Source organism: Podarcis pityusensis, assembly GCF_964106645.2.
Source record: "Podarcis pityusensis genome assembly, chromosome: 3".
NCBI lineage: Eukaryota > Metazoa > Chordata > Lepidosauria > Squamata > Lacertidae > Podarcis > Podarcis pityusensis.
The window spans coordinates 7,796,774-7,814,548 of NC_138026.1; the positions used below are offsets into that span (position 1 = coordinate 7,796,774).

Genomic DNA, 17,775 nt, shown 5'->3' on the forward strand with positions numbered 1-17,775 from the left:
TCCCTGAGGTAAAACATGAAGGTGAAGGACGACGGGATTGGGAGAGGCGGGGAGAAGGAGCACGACTTCCGGTTCCGGAACCTGAGGGCGGCTTCCGCGATGGCGCCTTTCCCGGCCGGGCCGCTTCTCAGGTGCGAGCTGCTCTCTCTTTTCCCCTCTTCCCTCAGCCTCGGCGCGTCTCTGCTGCCGCTTCCCGAGGGACGAATGTCTGAGGGACATTTCCCCTGCCAAAGGCCCGAGGAGGGGGGCGGGACGCGGAGAACCAGTCGCTCGTCACCTGCGGCGGGCTCTGCGGGGCGGGGAGGACTCATGGCGACGCCTGAGGTATCGCGTTGGAAGGGTCCCCGAGGGTCATCTAGTCCAGCCCGCTGCAATGCAAGAAGGTCAGCTAAAGCATCCATCCAATCTCTGCTTAAAAACTTCCCAAGGGAGGAGAGGAAATAACTGGCGAAGGGGTCTGGCCCACTGCCCAGCAGCTACCCTGTTTCCCCGAAAATAAGACAGGGTCTTATACAGTGGTACCTCGGGTTACATACACTTCAGGTTACAGACTCTGCTAACCCAGAAATAGTTCTTCAGGTTAAGAACTTTGCTTCAGGATGAGAACAGAAATCGTGCTCCGGCGGTGTGACGGCAGCAGGAGGCCCCATTAGCTAAAGTGGTGCTTCAGGTTAAGAACAATTTCAGGTTAAGAACGGACCTCCAGAACAAATTAAGTACTTAACCCGAGGTACCACTGTATTAATTTTTGCTCCCAAAGATGTGCTAGGACTTATTTTCAGGGGATGTCTTACTTTTCCATGAAGAAGAATATGGCACACATTTACAGTGGTACCTCAGGTTACATATGCTTCAGGTTACAGACTCCGTTAACCCAGAAATATTACCTCAGGTTAAGAACTTTGCTTCAGGATGAGAACAGAAATCGTGCTCCGGCGGCAGCAGGAGGCCCCATTAGCTAAAGTGGTGCTTCAGGTTAAGAACAGTTTCAGGTTAAGAATGGACCTCCGGAATGAATTAAGTACTTAACCCAAGGTACCACTGTATTGTCTAATTGTGAGTCAGCCAGACTCCATCAGGGGAGAGCAAGCAGCAGCTTGTCCTGGCGGTGGCGCGGGCTCTCTGATTTAAAGAGACTTCGCATTGCCTGAACAGCTCCGGCTGCGCTGCGGCCAATCAGTGAGCTGCGCAGCGGCGTCCATCACTACGGTCCAGAGGAGTCAGGTGCCTTACGGTGGCTTTGGGGGCCTTATATTCCAGGGAGGCCTTATTATTGGGGAGATCTTATTTTCGGGGGATGTCTTACTTTCGGGAAAACGGTATTACTGCCAGAAAGTTATTCCTGATGTTGAGTCGGAACATCTCCTTTCTTCTAACTGGAAGCCATTGGTCCTCCAGCAGAGCAGAAAACAAGCTTGCTCCATCTTTCATGTGACAGCCCTTGAGATGTTTGAAGATGTCTATCCTATCTCCTCTTTCCTAGGAGAAACATACCCATCTCCCTCAACTGTTCCTCATAAGGCTTGGTTTCCAGACCCCTTGATCCTGCTAGTTTCTGTTTGCCACTGAGCAGCTGCTTAGAGTCACAAGGCTCTGTTTACAGTCCAGGCTGTTGGAAGTCTCACGGGAATGGGAGATGGATGTGACGTTACTGGTTTCCTGTTCCTTTGTTGTTCAGTTGCTCTCTGCTTTCATAGAGGGAGGATGTATATTTCTTTGCTGTCTGCGTAGTAAGAAATAAAGCATAGCGATGTAGCCATAAATCTCATCACTTCTGCTGCTTTGATTCTCTGCTGAATGGGAATGTGTCTGAGGCCTCATCAAAGGCTCAGGTCGTTAATTATTCGTCGGGAAGGCGATTCCGGAGGAAGATGAGCTTTATCAGCTTGGCCAAGCAGAGATCCCGACAGATCCATCTTGGTCGATGACGTACCAGGAGAAAACAAAAAGGGACAATGGAAATGGTACCCAGGAAGGGGTTCTTTAGTTTTGTTCTTGTTGGCATCTGCCTGACTGACAATCTGTGGAGGAACACACTTTTTTTTGGGGGGGGGGTGAAGTTAAATCTTTGGAGAGTTACAGTGCCTGCTGTGGCTGTAGACACTGATACGGGAGATAGATGTTTTCTTGCAGCTGGGGCAGAGGAAGGCGGCCAGTGGAGCTGATGCAGATGCACCATGGTGTTTCTTCTCTGCGCTCCTCCAAGCGGTCATTCCTCCTCTGGTCACTGCTGTGGATACACAACCTGTCACTTGGCACTGTGGTCATCTGCAAGGGATTTCCCACACAGCAGGGTTAAATTTGCCAGCTTTTGTGTTTTTACAACACAAAGTTGTTCTGCCAAACAGTTTATACAATAATTATTAAAGTTAGGTACTGCCCTTCACCTGTGGTTCACTGCAGAAAAATGCAAAATGAAAATACAAAATACAAAATACATAATAAAGCAGAAACAAAAACAAACCAATAACTGCCATCCCACACACATTTAAAAAGCCATAGAATGTTAATCCTGCAGGAGGTTGGACTAAAAAGCCCTTGGGGTTCCTTCCAACTCTGCAATATTATGATTCTCAGCCATGCCCATCACTGCTGGGGGGTCGTCCTCTCTTCTTCATTTATGTCCAGTCCAGCTCTTCTTTCCCTTTTCTGACCAGTCCAGAGCTCCCTCTCCTTCCCAGCCAAGCCCCTTCTTGCTGAAATCACTGTTCAGTTGCCTGTGTCCATTATATACATCTGCACACTTCTGGATTTGGTTTGCCTGCTTTGTGTTAAGACTTTGCCTGCCATTCTGATGGGAATAGAAATCCCTTTGTCAAAATGAAGGCAGATAATTTTCAGCTTGTTTGTTTCTTCTCTTACCCACCACCCACTTGCCACCATAAAAAGTTGATGGGCAGGTAGGAGAGATTTCTGAGCCGAATGTATCCAAAGCATGAATGGGAAGCAAACTAGTTTGTACAGTTGCCAGACTCCTCCATTTCCCTTCAGTCTGGGCTTCACCCATGTAGATAGGGTTGCCATAACAAAAACAATTACCTGTTTTCATATGGAAACAAACATTGGCTCTCCTTGCTGAACTTCTTTATAGTTTCCAGAATTGTTGCTATAATTCCACTTCCCTCTCCTTCTCATTTCAGATTGCTGTACTCATTGGCTTTCCCTGCCTTGTTACTAAGTGGATTTTTATGTGTCTGTCTGCTCCTGTTCCTGTTTGGTTTACGACTATGGCTCCAGCAAAGGAAAAAACAACAAATTCCATCAGGGCGAGATGGAAAAAGGCCACTTGTGGTTGCATTTTTTCACCCATACTGCAATGCAGGGGGAGGAGGTGAGAGAGTATTGTGGTGTGCTATAAAAGCACTACAGAAAAAGTAAGTATGCATTTCACTTTTCGTACAGTGATGTTTGTTTATTGCATTAATCCCTCATTTCCTGAAAGCAATGGTTGCATTCACACATTATGCTAAACCATGGTTAGCGCTGCCTTTACCAGTTCACTAATTAGGACTGATGGGAGTGGTAGCCCAAAACATTTGGGGGACACCAGGTTCGCAAAGACTGGTTTAACTCTATGTGGACGAGTTATAACAAGCAAACTTCAAATCATAGCTTATGAAGCTGGCAGGTTAAACTACAACTGTTTGTTTAAAAGAAATATCCCAGGTGTGAACACAATACTAAGTTAGGATTCTTTAGAAGTGAAGTCATCAGAAGTCCTCTTCCCAGTTGCAGGGGAAAGCAGAGTGCATGAGCCTAAAACATAATTGGGTCCATCCATAGTAATAAACCATGGTTTAGTGTTTACATGTGCTTGTGGCCAATGAAAATGACAAGCTTGGGTTGATAAGATGATACTCCTCAGTTAAAATCAGTTTTCCCTTGAGGTTACTGTTTGCTTTTCATTTTTTATTTTCTTACACCTGTATTGCATCTTTGGTCTGTTGTCCTTAAATATGCGTATATATATAAAAATACTTGCTCACAAAACAGCAACAAGCCTGCTTGGGTATTGTGCCTGCCTTATTTTTTATATGTATTTGCAGCATATTTATACAACTCTTTTAAACATGTGTGCTTTATTTTATTTTTGACAGTGTCTTTTTTTTTAATTGATTTTTAATTTCAAGTAACAAAACATATGCATCCAAGGAAAACAGAGCGTAGTAGTTGTACAGAAAAGAAAGATAAATAGTGGCTGATGGTTGTAGTTTTAGACATTCCAAGAAAGGCAATCAAATTAAAGCGTCTTCCCATAAATGGACTCTTTTACTGAGTGTAAAGTTAAGATGATTTGCAGATGATAAATTACATTTCATTTTTCAGGTACAAGGATGTGTCCTATGTTGTCTACACTGGTGATGCTGGTGTCACAGCTGAAAATATCCTTGAAGGTGCTTACAGACGATTCAACATCAGATTAAATCAACCTGTGAAATTTGTGTTTTTGAGAAGGCGCTATCTTGTAGAAGCTTCCCTTTACCCACATTTTACACTGCTGGGTCAGAGCTTAGGATCTGTATTTCTTGGCTGGGAAGCTCTTGTGAACTATGTTCCTGATGTCTACATTGACTCCATGGGTTATGCTTTCACACTTCCTCTTTTTAAATATTTAGGAGGTTGTCGGATAGGCTGTTATGTTCATTATCCTACAATCAGCACTGACATGCTTTCTGTGGTTAGGAATCAGAATGCTCGATTTAATAATGCAGCGATCATCACAAGAAATCCCCTACTGAGTAAATTGAAACTCACGTATTATTATATTTTTGCTTCTATATATGGCTTAGTTGGTTCTTGCAGTGACATTGTCATGGTTAATTCTTCATGGACTTTCAATCACATCCTTTCCCTTTGGAGATGCAGTGATCGCACCAGTGTTGTGTATCCACCTTGTGACGTTCAGACATTCTTGGATATTCCTCTACGTGAGGAAAAGAGCGCTGTAGAGCAAACTATTGTTTCTGTAAGCCAGTTCAGGCCAGAAAAAGACCATCGTCTGCAGATCAGAGCCTTTGCGAAATTGCTGGAAAAGACTGCAGGGCAGGAGCTGCTGCCCAAACTCATTCTGATTGGTGGCTGTCGTAACCAAGAAGATGAGCACCGTGTAAATGGACTTAAAAAGCTCTGCCAAGAGTTGGGCATTGAAAAAAGGGTAGAATTCAGAGTTAACATTCCATTTGAAGAGCTAAAGCAACATCTGGCAGATGCGACCATTGGACTTCACACCATGTGGAATGAACACTTTGGGATTGGTAAGTGGAGCTATATATTGTCAGCTGTATCATTTCTTTGGCTCCTGGTGTTGAAACTCATGGCTAATTATGAGTTTATAAAGTGCTTTAGTGCTGTTTTCATCTGTTCTTCCATCAAACTCATACTGTGTTCAGCTACTTCCATATTGTGCATTCTTGGGAGCTGTAAATTTGGAAGGGATCCAACCTAGTATTATCTCTTTTCCTTATTGCACATCACACCCTAAAAAATATCCAAACATAATACCTGACCAGCATATTGAATGCTAATCTTAATGGAGAGAAATTCTACAAACTCATTTGGCTGTTTGTTCCAGTGCTGAACTCTCACAGGAACGACTTTTATCTTTTCCCAGGTTACAATCATGGCTTTTTCACCTATTTTTGTCCTTCGTTGTAAGGGAAATCAGTTGCTCTCTCCCCCCTCCCTGTATCCCTTTCAAAAATTGAAAACTGTCAGCATAAGCTGTAAGCTCAAGAGGAATTCACTATCATCACTGAATGCAGATGCGGAGAGAAATCCTACTTACATGTCTAATCTTCTCAATGAGCCAGCAGAGGTCACAAGTAGCCTCTTTTCCGCAAAACTGTGTGTGCACATCATGATATGGTTTTGCATATCCCTGTGACAATCATTCTGACAGCCACTTTTGCTGGATCATTTTTTGGGATCTATTTTGCTGTAGAATGCAAACAGGTCACCATTTCCATTTTGTATACATTATGGTTTTGCACCAATGTCATATCACTTCTTCTACCAAGAAATTGTGCTCTTAACAGAAGCGGTTGGTGATTCCACTTCCTATACTATCTCATACTCCTGGAAAAGATTTTCAGGGACCCTCCCTTTCCAGTTCCCAAAATCTGCTTCCCCTCTGTTCTGTAACAGTGTGAGGAGTACCTTTTTCTGTGGGTGGGATCTCAGGATCCAGCCTATTTTGTTTTCCTTCATGCTTTTAAAGTGACACTAAAATCCTTAGTTATGGTGAGAACTGTAGTTAACAATAGCTTGTTTTGTCTCATATAGGAATTGTTGAATGTATGGCAGCTGGCACAATTATCCTTGCTCACAATTCTGGAGGCCCCAAGCTGGATATTGTGGTGCCCTATGAAGGAAATATTACTGGATTTCTAGCAGAAAATGAAGATGACTATGCAGATACTATGGCCTATATATTTTCATTGCCTCCTACCAAAAGGCTAGAAATCAGACAAACCGCTCGTCAGTCAGTGAAGAGATTTGCAGAACAAGAATTTGAGGAAACATTCCTATTATCTGTGGAACAATTATTTAAATAAACTTTTGTAAATAGATACCTGGACATAAGTCGTTATGTATATACAGTTGCTGTATTTCTATTGTACAATAAAGGGTATCTTATTCCTGTATGACAGTCTGACAGAGTATGCTCCCAAACTTACACATAGACACAAGCAGGTATGAAATGATACATAATATGCTTAAGGATCTAGTAGCTGGGCTGAATAATCATATTACAAAATATACACAGCAGCTTCCAGTGGTGACAACTCAGTCCTAGCTTCTTAAAAGAGCAAGCTGTTTAATCTTAAAATGAATTTGTGGCATCAAGTGTTGAATCTACATTTGTCCCAGATTATTTTTCCCATAACTTATTTCTAAAAAGTTTCTTCCCGTTTCAATGATCTGCTTGGCATAATAAATACAGAGTCATGAAAAGGCTGTCCTTGGAGGACTCAATGGATTCTGAACATCAACCAGAATTGTATGCTATCTGAAGTTGTGAAGTAGTGTACAATGAAAATGATCCTGGAAAGTCAAATTATATATAGAGTCTAGGCTCTACGTCAGTATAGGGACAGAAGCTCACAAAACTGAATTCTCTATACAGAAAACCCTCACATTAGATAAAAGCTAGGTGGGTAACCTTTGGCCATGGCCAGGGATGATGGGAGTTGTAGTTCAGCAGCATCTGGAGGGCTAGAGGTTCCCCACAGCTGCCTTAACATGGAGTTTAGTGTCAATTACATTTTTTGGGAGGGGCATTTAATCACGAATGATCACCTACGCCCCAAGGCAGTCTACAGTAGAACAGCTTCAATAAAGATTTCTTATCCTGCTGGTTAAATCTGGTAAGGCATCAGCATAAGAAATCACACAAGGTGTGTGTGATGATGACTGATCTATAGCAGCCCTAAACATACAGCTATAAACAAACACCAGCCTTCCTTAACTGTTGCTAGACCACACATCCTATAATCCTGAACTGCAAGCAGTGGTACCTGGGAGTGGCAGTAGTTCCTCAAAAGAGGAAAGAGTTCCTCCATACTGACTCCTCCACTATAAGACAACCCTTGGAGACATGCAAGGGAAATAGCCATGGTGACATTCCCATTAAAAAAACCACCATTCTAGTCTATAGGCTATGCTGCAAGGTCTCTAGCTGAGTAAGACTTGTGGGGGAAAGATTAATAAAAGATTAATATCAAGACCTCGACTTGTTCTGGGCTGCAAATCCCTAATGATGTTTTTATATCTATGTAACATAATACGCAACTGGAGAATGAGGAACTAAATGTTGTAAAGGCTCTGGGGATAATGTCAAAATGCAGGAAGGCAGGGAACCAGTCATGTAAAGTTGGTTAAACTGAACTGCCTTGCACTACCTGGACCGTACCTCTCACCTCTGTAATTATGGTCCCAAATAGTTGTTGATAAGCCTACAAATAGATAACCATTTCTTAAAACACACTCCGCTAGCTACCAGTCATTCTTAAGGAACTATTCCCCAAGAGAGTGTTAACTGATTGTTCCTTCCTGTTTGTCTGTAGTCAGGTTAATATCCTCTTCCAAACTTTCAATGGATTTAAGGTTACCATTGGATACTGCTTCTTTTTTCAGTTCATCTGTGTCTTCTGTTTCAGCTGGGGCTTTTATAATCTCCTCTTGAAGAGATGTTACTACTTTTTCCAGGGATTCTACCAGTTCATCTCTCAATTCATCCTCAGATTCTTCAAAGTTACTGCATTAACAGATTAAATTAATAGGATAAAATGGCTATTACTTACGATTCTTGATCAAGTTATCATAATGTTGAATTTCTAAACTGGCCAATATTTATAAAAAAAATTTTTTTGAAAAAGAGAGCTGGTTTATGTGTTAATGGGGCCCTACACAGTTGCCTTGTGAGCGCACAGAGTTCCCATCTCATCAGCTTTTAAGGAATCAGCAGGACTGTCTGAAAGTGCTATTGGTTTAAGCCAGGGGTACCTAAAACTTTTTGGCTCAAGGGAGACTTCATAGTAGGAGTCAGCAAAGAGCAGTATGAAAGTATTTGCTGTTCCTCCTGTTTTTCATCCTTCAATGTTGGTTCACACAATGTTGAGACTGAGAGCCAAGTGTTCAGTTCTGGAGTTTTAGCTTCACCAAGCTTGCTAGTCAACCTATTTTTACTAAATTATCAGTTTGCCCACTGTCAGTACTTTATATCAAACATGAGCTTAAGTGTAAGTTAGACACCTTTCAAAGCAAACAGCATGCTGGTTTTTAGCAATTACACTAATTTATCTAGACAGAACTATGCTATTAAATTGGTGAGGTTGCTGATTCTCCCCATTCTATACATTTGTCACAAATCTAAAGGTTTCAACAGCTCAAAAATGCTGTTACTTAAGAGTCTTTTATGTTACGCTGATACTGTCAAAGAAGCAAAGGCCAACTTACGTATCATCGTCATCAGATCTTGGATCAAGCCTTTCTTCATCCACTTCAACAGCAGCATCCACTTCTGATTCAGAACTCGCTTCTGAATCAGCTTCATCATTTTTTGGAGTGCATGGGGTTACCGTCTCCTCTGAAGCAGAAAATGTTTTAGTTGGTTTTATTGTGTTTTTAAGATTGTAAGCCACTTTGAATTTACAGCAAGGAGGATCGCTATTTGGTTTATGCCCAATGCTAATCTAATCTAAATATATGGGGCCAGTTCACATGAGGTAACCCACAGAGAACTGCCTTCCAAATGTGGGTCTGCTTCCAAATTCACAATGGGACTAGGCCACACTTGCATAAAGGCACTCTCTCTGTTTGTGTGAAGTGGTACTTCCAGGTGGGTTAGTGGATAAGGGGTCACTATTGCTAGCCTGATAGAGGTGGCCCCTTGCTCAGCAAGGATTCGATGAAACCACCTTTTTTTAATATGCAGGACACCAAACCTCATAAGCTCAGTGAGGAATAATTCTGCTTGAAACACCGTGAACCAAGCCTTCTGCTGGAATTGAAAAATATATAAGACTCTACAGCAGGCTTCCTCAACCTCGGCCCTCCAGATGTTTTTGGCCTACAACTCCCATGATCCCTAGCTAGCAGGACCAGTGAACAGGAATTATGGGAATTGCAGTCTCAAAACATCTAGAGGGCCGAGGTTGAGGAAGCCTGCTCTACAGCATTCTCATAAGGTCCTGGATAGGCATTATTAAGTTTGGAATTACTAGACGATCTTTCACATCATTTCATTACCGTGAAGCTTCTTAACTTTCCAATTTATCCTGCAAGCGATAATTGGTTGTATAAGATATTTGGGCACAATTTTACTGTAGGCAACTGTGACATTAACATATATGAGAGAGTGCTGGAGGGGAAATAGTTAAATAGGTTGCACAGACAGGACCCAGGGGGGTGGAGTCAGTGGGTCTATAAAACTAGTTGTGGAAGGAGTTCGTTGGGAGTTGTGGTGGGTAGTTGGTTGGATTTCGTGGGTTGGCTGGTTGGGAAAGGCAGTTGGTAATAGAGAGACAGTTAGGGCAGTGGGTTCTTGAGTGGTGGGAGATAGAAGAGGCAGAGGAAAATAAGACTAAGAAAGTAAAGAGCAACAACGTTTGGAATGCTGTAAAAGTTTTGTTTGTGTCTGAAATAAAATACACTCTTCTTTATTAATTGAAAAGCTGACTGAGACTGAAGTGATTTTACCAGGGAGGACCTGGTTGGTGGCAGCGGATTAGTGGTGTACAGGTCAATAGTCCGTGAGACGACTGGGGGCTCCATATGAACGCCACAACAACTTTCCCCATTTACTTCAAGCATACATGTTGTCTTTATATCATGGTATGTTAAAAATATCATGACTGATTGTTTTAAAACCATCCTCCTGTTGTTTTCTTTATGCTCAGTATTGTGTACTGAGGTATGAACATTACACAGATACTGTCTGTTTTAGGGCAGTTCAAGCTTCCCCCCTCAATCTGTGTGCTTGTTGTGCATAGGTTAAGTGCACTGATATATTCAGTAGCTGCACGCAATGTCAAATAAATCTCAGATGTGACTATCAAGTAGCAAAATATGTAAGTAGCAACTTACCGTGTTCTTCGGCTTGGCACAAAGTGTCACTGGAGCATTCTGCTTCAGCTAGCATGTTCATCAGTGTCCCAGGTGATTCTTGGCTCCATTTTCTCCTGTTTTCAGAGAATTCTGGAGGTATCAAGCTAACCTGGCCCACTGAGAAATAATAATACATATTTGTTCACTCACTCTGCATTAGCAAGGTTTTCATGTAAAACTAGCCCCACTGCATTTCACCTCTAAATGTCAAGAACTTTCTGCCCTTTGCTTCCTCTCTTGCTCCTATACAATGGTACCTCGGGTTACAGACGCTTCAGGTTACAGACTCCGCTAACCCAGAAATAGTACCTCGGGTTAAGAACTTTGCTTCAGGATGAGAACAGAAATCGTGCTCTGGCGGCACAGCAGTAGCAGGAGGCCCCATTAGCTAAAGTAGGGCTTCAGTTTAAGAACAGTTTCAGGTTAAGAACGGACCTCCAGAACGAATTAAGTTCTTAACCCAAGGTACCACTGTAATCATAATTCACCCTTCTACAAAGGTGCATTCATTTGCCGACACTTTTGCTCAGGCAACAGCACTATGGAACATTTTTTCCAAAGACAAAATATTTGAAGGACAGGAAGATGACAGTGTAAAGTATTTCTAAACTAAGACAAAACAAGTCTTAGGGGCCTCTGGTGGGTTAGGAGGTTCATGAACCATTTCGGAAAACAGCTGAATGGATGATGACTATAGAGATAGGGAGGGAACAGAGCAGAGGTTGCAGACCTTTTCAGACAAAACATAGAATTAAAATAGCTCTGAGCAAGCACACTAGGCTAGGAATGGTCAGGAAACCGCCTGCTCATAGTCTAGCTTAGCACTCACAAGTACCGTATTTTTTGCTCTATAAGACTCACTTTTTCCCTCCTAAAAGGTAAGGGGAAATGTGTGTGCGTCTTATGGAGCGAATGCAGGCTGCGCAGCTATCCCAGAAGCCAGAACAGCAAGAGGGATTGCTGCTTTCGCTGCGCAGCGATCCCTCTTGTTGTTCTGGCTTCTGAGATTCAGAATATTTTTTTTCTTGTTTTCCTCCTCCAAAAACTAGGTGCGTCTTGTGGTCTGGTGCGTCTTATAGAGCGAAAAATACGGTGATTTTTTAGGGATGCCTCTCTTGCACTTTGGGAACTATAGAAATGATATTTCAGGTCACAGTACAGCACCCTTCTGAAATGCCCACTGTATTTCACATGTAAAAGAACCAAGTGGAGTCAGTAACACTGAGAAAATGCTTCCCAAGAGATTACCTGCTTCATCCATGGTAGTGGATGTAGAGGAAATATCTGCATTTTCTAGAAGATTCAGAAGGGTCTGTGGGACTGATGTTTGCCAGTGTTTTCTGTTTACTATGGCATCATCTTCATTGTCACCACCTAAGGGAAAGGAGATTACCTTCAATTGCTTTTAAATCTAAATGGATAAAAATCTGGTGTTAATTATGAGAGACAAAGGTCCATTGGTTGATTTTTCAGCACATATATTGTAATGCAGTTATGCATGGAACCCATTCTTGTTATATACTGATTACATATTATCACTGGCCTAACAAAACAAACAAAAAAACTGAGCCGATCAGGTGCATGGTGACAAGACAGTATCATTGTATGCCCAAAACAAAAACAAACAAAAGTTATACAAATAAGCTTTAAGAAATATAGGTTTACATAATATGAGCAACAGAAAGATCATGAAGGAATGTAACTGAAAATGAATAATGGGACCAGCACACCAAAAAGTCTAGCAGTTTAGAGAAGCACACCTGTTTCCCAACACTGTAGTTCTAGCAGTGCTTTGTCTATATAATCATCACAGATGTTTGTCAGTTTTTTCTTAAGGTTTTCTCCATCTTCAAAAGTTAGGGCTTCATTAAGTTTATCACATTCCTAAAATCAAAAGAAACAATGCACATTGAGAACTTACTCAATTCATGCACATAGGCCCACATGCAGCAGTAAACCACGGTCAAAAATAAATTACGGCTTTATGAATGAGGAGTGTGCTTCTCCATGGTATTCAATCACTTATCTCGGCTCTCTTTGAGCATAACAAACTATGAGGCTTAGCTTGTTTTTCTCCAGCCAAAACATTTTCTAGGCTAACCTGGTGTAACATATAACAATAGCCCATACCTCTTTCTCTTTCTGGAAATCTGAAACACCATCTTTCAGATCAATCTGAAACTTTACACCTCCCTGAAGAAAATAAAACAGAGTTACCAACTATCACAGACATATTTTAAAGAATTCTCATGCCATCATCTGAAATACAGGCAGAGGAGAGCATGATGACGCTGATTATCATTCCTCCGGTCCAAGGGAAGGCAGCAATCCACTCATGTGCTTTCAGTTTTTCCTCTCCCTTCCCCAGTATGGGATTTTGTGGAAGAGTAGATTAGGAAAGAAGATAGGAAAAGACAGCATATATCTCCCACTTACCTGAAATGGCCATCACATGCCTGATCATCACTGGCTGACACAGTCACCTGAAACCCCATTTTCAGAGCTATCAGTATACAAAGACTGGACAAAATGAAGAGAAGAATATTATCTTTAACCTTTGCTTTGTGTTTTCTTTCAAGGAAATTTTCCTCCTGCCAGTTATGTACTCCAATTTGTTTCAGGTTTTGCTCAAGATCCTTGTAAGACAAAAAAAAAAAAATAAAAAATTAACAGGCACAGTTACTTCCAGTCAAAAATGAAGTATGCTCGTATTATATTTTGATAAAGCACAGTCAACCATGTTAAAAAACTGTGACCTTTTCCATTAATGTAAACATTTCAACTATCATATTGTACCATACAGAGTTGCTAATACCTGAACTGGTTCATCTTGTCCTCCAGGAATAATATAATTATAAGCAGGTTGGTTCTCAGTCTTTCCCTGTTTCACAATATATGTTTTGTCCTTTATACTTTTATTCTCCTTTAAAACAAGAATATATTAAATTAAAAATCGAAAGAAATAGTGATACATGTGTAGAATTGCTTGTGCATGCAGTGAGAACTTTGAATCCTAGACACTATTTGCTCTCACACCCAAAACTCTTGTCAGTCCTATTGACCACTAAAGGGGCAGAATGGATTTCAACTGCTAAAATCCTCCCACTACAATAGTCTAAATAGAAGGATAAACAACTTCAGCATAATTACTATCATTTTCCACATCTTGGAAAGGGAGGTGTGAGAAAGCTCTAGTAAAGGTTCGGTGCAGTGAAATTTACCTCTAGAGATTCTGCTTTACGTCTAATTTCATTTACTTCACTGTGGTACTGCTGACGAATCTTCTGCAGCTGTTTCAGGTATTCCTGTTAAACATTATCAGATTTAAAAAAAATGTGTACCCACTTTAGAAGCAACATGATGTATCAGTAATATGTACGTTAACAGCAAATTTTTATGCATGTCCATTCAGGAATTCCATTGTGTTCAGGAGAGCTTATATGATGTGTAAAGGACTTTAGCAAATATCAGTGTACACACACACACACACAACTATGAATATTTTACGACTTTCTTAAACAGAAGCTTCCAAAGCATGACGGCACACTACTTTGGGAACTAAATGACCTTTCACTTGCATGAAGTGGTCTGCTCAATAATAATAATAAATTTATCTAAGTAGCTGCCAAACTGATAGGTGGCATATTAAATAAACAAATGCCAAAGCCTTTGAGAACACCTAAAATAAGTAAAAGAGCAATCCAAACTCCTGGCAGCAAAGGGGCTTGATAGAATAGTGGAGTTGCTGCTGGAGCTCTGCCACTCATGCCAGTTTGCCGGATGTGGGGGGAGAAAACTTCCGTGGAGAGGCCTAGATCAGGCCTACTACAACAACTTACTGGTAGCTGGGCTGGCTACCTTGGCCAGCCCAGCTCTGCCCCTTCCCCACCCTCTCCCTGTTCCCAAAATGTCCCATATTGGGGCTTTAGGCCAGCTTCTGCCAGGACCGCCGGGACCACATAACACCAGTCCTGAGAGATCTGCATTGGCTCCCAGTACGTTTCTGAGCACAATTCAAAGTGTTGGTGCTGACCTTTAAAGCCCTAAATGGCCTCGGTCCTGTATACCTGAAGGAGCGTCTCCACCCCCATCGTTCTGCCCGGACACTGAGATCCAGCGCCGAGGGCCTTCTGGCAGTTCCCTCATTGCGAGAAGTGAGGCTACAGGGAACCAGACAGAGGGCCTTCTCGGTAGTGGCACCCGCCCTGTGGAACACTCTCCCTTCAGATGTCAAGGAAATAAGAGGTTATCCTATTTTTAAAAGACATCTGAAGGCAGCCCTGTTTAGGGAAGTTTTTAATATTTAATGCTATATTGTTTTTAACATGTGATTGAGAGCCGCCCAGAGTGGCTGGGGAGACTCAGCCAGATGGGCGGGTTATAAATAATAAATTATTATTATTATTATTATTATTATTATTATTATTATTATTCTGCCAGTGAGAATGCTGCCATTAGTATTCTGCCATTAGTACTCTGCCAGTGAGAATGCTGCCATTCAGACCACATGTAGTTTAAGCAGGTGTAGTTGGGAGCTCTGTGATGGCAGCTTGACACACCTGGGCAAGTGAGTAGAGGGGGCACCTCATCCAACCCAGCACGGTGGATCACAGATTTGGATTGCTCTACCCCACACAAGACCCCAAAAGCTAAGACTAGAAGATATAGCACTAGTCCTAAGCAATCCACCATTAATTGCCAGTGCTGATGACTCCAAAATGTGTAACTACTTCTGCCCTAACAAATATGGTAGTGCTTAAAAGCAACACCACCTGTATTCCCATACTAAAAAGAATGCCTGTACTATGGTTTTGCAGTAGCAGATTTACATGGATCTATGCATAATAATAAGACTCTATGTAGTGATGTAGTGAGATAATGATGTATGGAAGTGAGAGCTGGACCATCAAGAAGGCTGATCGCCAAAGAATTGATGCTTTTGAATTATGGTGCTGGAGGAGACTCTTGAGAGTCCCATGGACTGCAAGAAGATCAAACCGATCCATTCTGAAGGAAATCAGCCCTGAGTGCTCACTGGAAGGACAGATCCTGAAGCTGAGGCTCCAGTACTTTGGCACCTCATGAGAAGAGAAGACTCCCTGGAAAAGACCCTGAAGTTGGGAAAGATGGAGGGCACAAGGAGAAGGGGACGACAGAGGACGAGAGGGTTGGACAGTGTTGTCGAAGCTACCAGCATGAGTTTGACCAAACTGCGGGAGGCAGTGGAAGACAGGAGTACCTGGCCTGCTCAGGTCCATGGGGTCACGAAGAGGCGGACACGACTAAACAACAACAACAACAACAACAACAACAACAACAACAACAAGACTCTATGATTCCTAGCCCAAGGGAGCACTAACATCGCTCTTTCTTACCTGTTCTTTCATTTTATTTTTTTGAGCAAGAGCTCTCAACTGCTCTTCCTTCATCTCCTGATTCTGCATTTGAAAATACTGCCGGTCAGCAGAAGATGGGCGCAATCCCTATATGCAAAATAATGGAAACATACAAAATGTAAATATTTCTGAACCCACCCCACTGAATGGAAAAGTAAAATGTAGTTGGAGTTTTTTTCCATGCTAGTGCATTTTTAAATATCACTCTATTTGCTTATCGGTTTCAGTTTGTTATTCTATCTTATTGGGAAAAATGCTTACAAGTTGCTTCTCTACTTTTATCTTGTATTGCTGGGCATTGTATCGTCTCTGAAGATATTCTGCAGGCCTGGAAGAAACAGGAACATCAGCGAAAATCTGAAGCGGGATTCCAAGTTTTATTAGCAAACTCTACTGAATACAAAAACTATAGATTAAAAGGTTAAATTGGAAGTCTAACCTTTTCACGCTGCTTCTCTATTTTTCAGTCATAAATGGTCTAGCAATTCCATACTCTCCCCACCTGAAGCTGAATAATCATCAACCCCATATATGCCCACAGGATCAATTCCATCTGAGGGACGGGCACTGTTACAGGTGACATGTATTGTTTTGCACTTGTAAGAAATTTATCTGTTAGCATCTTAGCACTCATATTTTGAAACTCCATGTCTACTGATACCAGATAGGCACTGTACTTTTTTCGGCACCTGCTAAAAACATTTTTGTTTAGGCGAGTCTATCTAGACTAGTCGGTGCTGATTTAATCTGGTTTTGGCTTGTTGCTAATTTTTAAAAAAAATGTTTTAAATATTTTTGTAACTTTTAAAAACTGATCGTGTTGTTTTTATTCTTTTTGCCAACCGCTTTGAAGTTTTACTACAATTGAATGGTATATAAATGTTATGCAATAAATAAAATAAATGTTGCTGCCACAACATACGTTGCAGACAAACCTGCTCGTGTTCAGTATCACTTCAGAATTTCAAATTTGAACATGAGCTTGAAATCAATGGGCTTTAGCTTACCTAATTTGGTGTGGGATCAAACTGAAAGCAAGCAAGCAAGCAAACAAAATCTTACCAATTCTTACACAGTCAAGAATACCCCTGTCAAAATCATGAGAAGTATCATATTCAAGGAAAAAACACCCTACCAGTGAGGTGGTGGTGGTGGTGGTTTTTGTCCTTTCTGCTTATAATACTCTTCCAATCTTTCGCTGATACAAGGATCATCACCCTGCTCAAAGGGCCTTTTCTGCAAGTTTTCAAGTTTCATATAATAATGGCCATAGTGCCCCCTCATTCTGGCAGCGTCTGATTTCCCACGCATCTTCAACCCAGGACCCCAGGGCTGGAAACATCATACATATTAAAATGATGAAGGTAAGAAATCCACTGACTCTGAAGTTATCCTTTTGCTAAATCATATTGTTAAAGCATATCACTTCCTGGGTCTAGTGATTAGCACCCAATGGTATATTTTTCCGTGCTCTCCAACATTTCTCTGAAGAAAATAGGATGTCCTATTCCATAATAATAATTTCACTATTTATACCCCACCCATCTGACTGGGTTGCCCCAGTCACTCTGGGCGGCTTCCAACATATATAAAAACATTAAACATTTAAAAAACTTCCGCATACAGGGCTGCCTTCAGATGGCTCAGGGGTCAGATAACTCCATACCCTTCAACGTTTCTCGGATGAAAATAGGGATGTCCTAAAGAAAAATGGGACATTCCGGGATCAAATCAGAAACTAGGACAACTTCTGTAAATCCGGGACTGTCCC

General features: G+C 41.7%; 2 protein-coding genes across 4 annotated transcripts in view; one reads left to right on the top strand and one right to left on the bottom strand.

The window, feature by feature from the left end:
• Positions 1 to 6,644, top strand: ALG11 (ALG11 alpha-1,2-mannosyltransferase). Its single transcript, XM_080999187.1, has 4 exons — positions 1 to 131; positions 3,141 to 3,374; positions 4,327 to 5,255; positions 6,283 to 6,644. The coding sequence occupies exons 1-4, from the start codon at positions 16 to 18 to the stop codon at positions 6,552 to 6,554; spliced, it is 1,551 nt and encodes a 516-aa protein (XP_080855313.1). The 5' UTR covers positions 1 to 15; the 3' UTR covers positions 6,555 to 6,644.
• The window catches only part of NEK5 (NIMA related kinase 5), a 24,406-nt gene continuing 13,158 nt past the window's right edge, over positions 6,528 to 17,775 (bottom strand). For all 3 annotated transcript variants that reach the window (XM_080999067.1, XM_080999068.1, XM_080999069.1), the window contains 12 exons: positions 17,140 to 17,336; positions 16,266 to 16,332; positions 15,984 to 16,091; positions 13,830 to 13,913; positions 13,424 to 13,531; positions 13,164 to 13,244; positions 12,739 to 12,801; positions 12,369 to 12,492; positions 11,857 to 11,982; positions 10,588 to 10,725; positions 8,959 to 9,088; positions 6,528 to 8,257 (listed from right to left, as the gene is read on the bottom strand). In XM_080999067.1, coding sequence (XP_080855193.1) covers positions 8,035 to 8,257; positions 8,959 to 9,088; positions 10,588 to 10,725; positions 11,857 to 11,982; positions 12,369 to 12,492; positions 12,739 to 12,801; positions 13,164 to 13,244; positions 13,424 to 13,531; positions 13,830 to 13,913; positions 15,984 to 16,091; positions 16,266 to 16,332; positions 17,140 to 17,336 — 1,449 coding nt within the window. In that variant the 3' untranslated portion in view covers positions 6,528 to 8,034. The remainder of the gene's footprint in view (positions 8,258 to 8,958; positions 9,089 to 10,587; positions 10,726 to 11,856; positions 11,983 to 12,368; positions 12,493 to 12,738; positions 12,802 to 13,163; positions 13,245 to 13,423; positions 13,532 to 13,829; positions 13,914 to 15,983; positions 16,092 to 16,265; positions 16,333 to 17,139; positions 17,337 to 17,775) is intronic.

What these genes read in the sequence shown, in the direction of transcription:
- ALG11 (XM_080999187.1), top strand. Translation starts at nt 16, where the DNA reads ATGAAGGTGAAGGACGACGGGATTGGGAGAGGCGGGGAGAAGGAGCAC. An exon ending in CCGGCCGGGCCGCTTCTCAG is followed by an intron (nt 132 to 3,140) that starts GTGCGAGCTGCT and finishes TTCTCATTTCAG; the next exon opens with ATTGCTGTACTCATTGGCTT. An exon ending in ATAAAAGCACTACAGAAAAA is followed by an intron (nt 3,375 to 4,326) that starts GTAAGTATGCAT and finishes TTCATTTTTCAG; the next exon opens with GTACAAGGATGTGTCCTATG.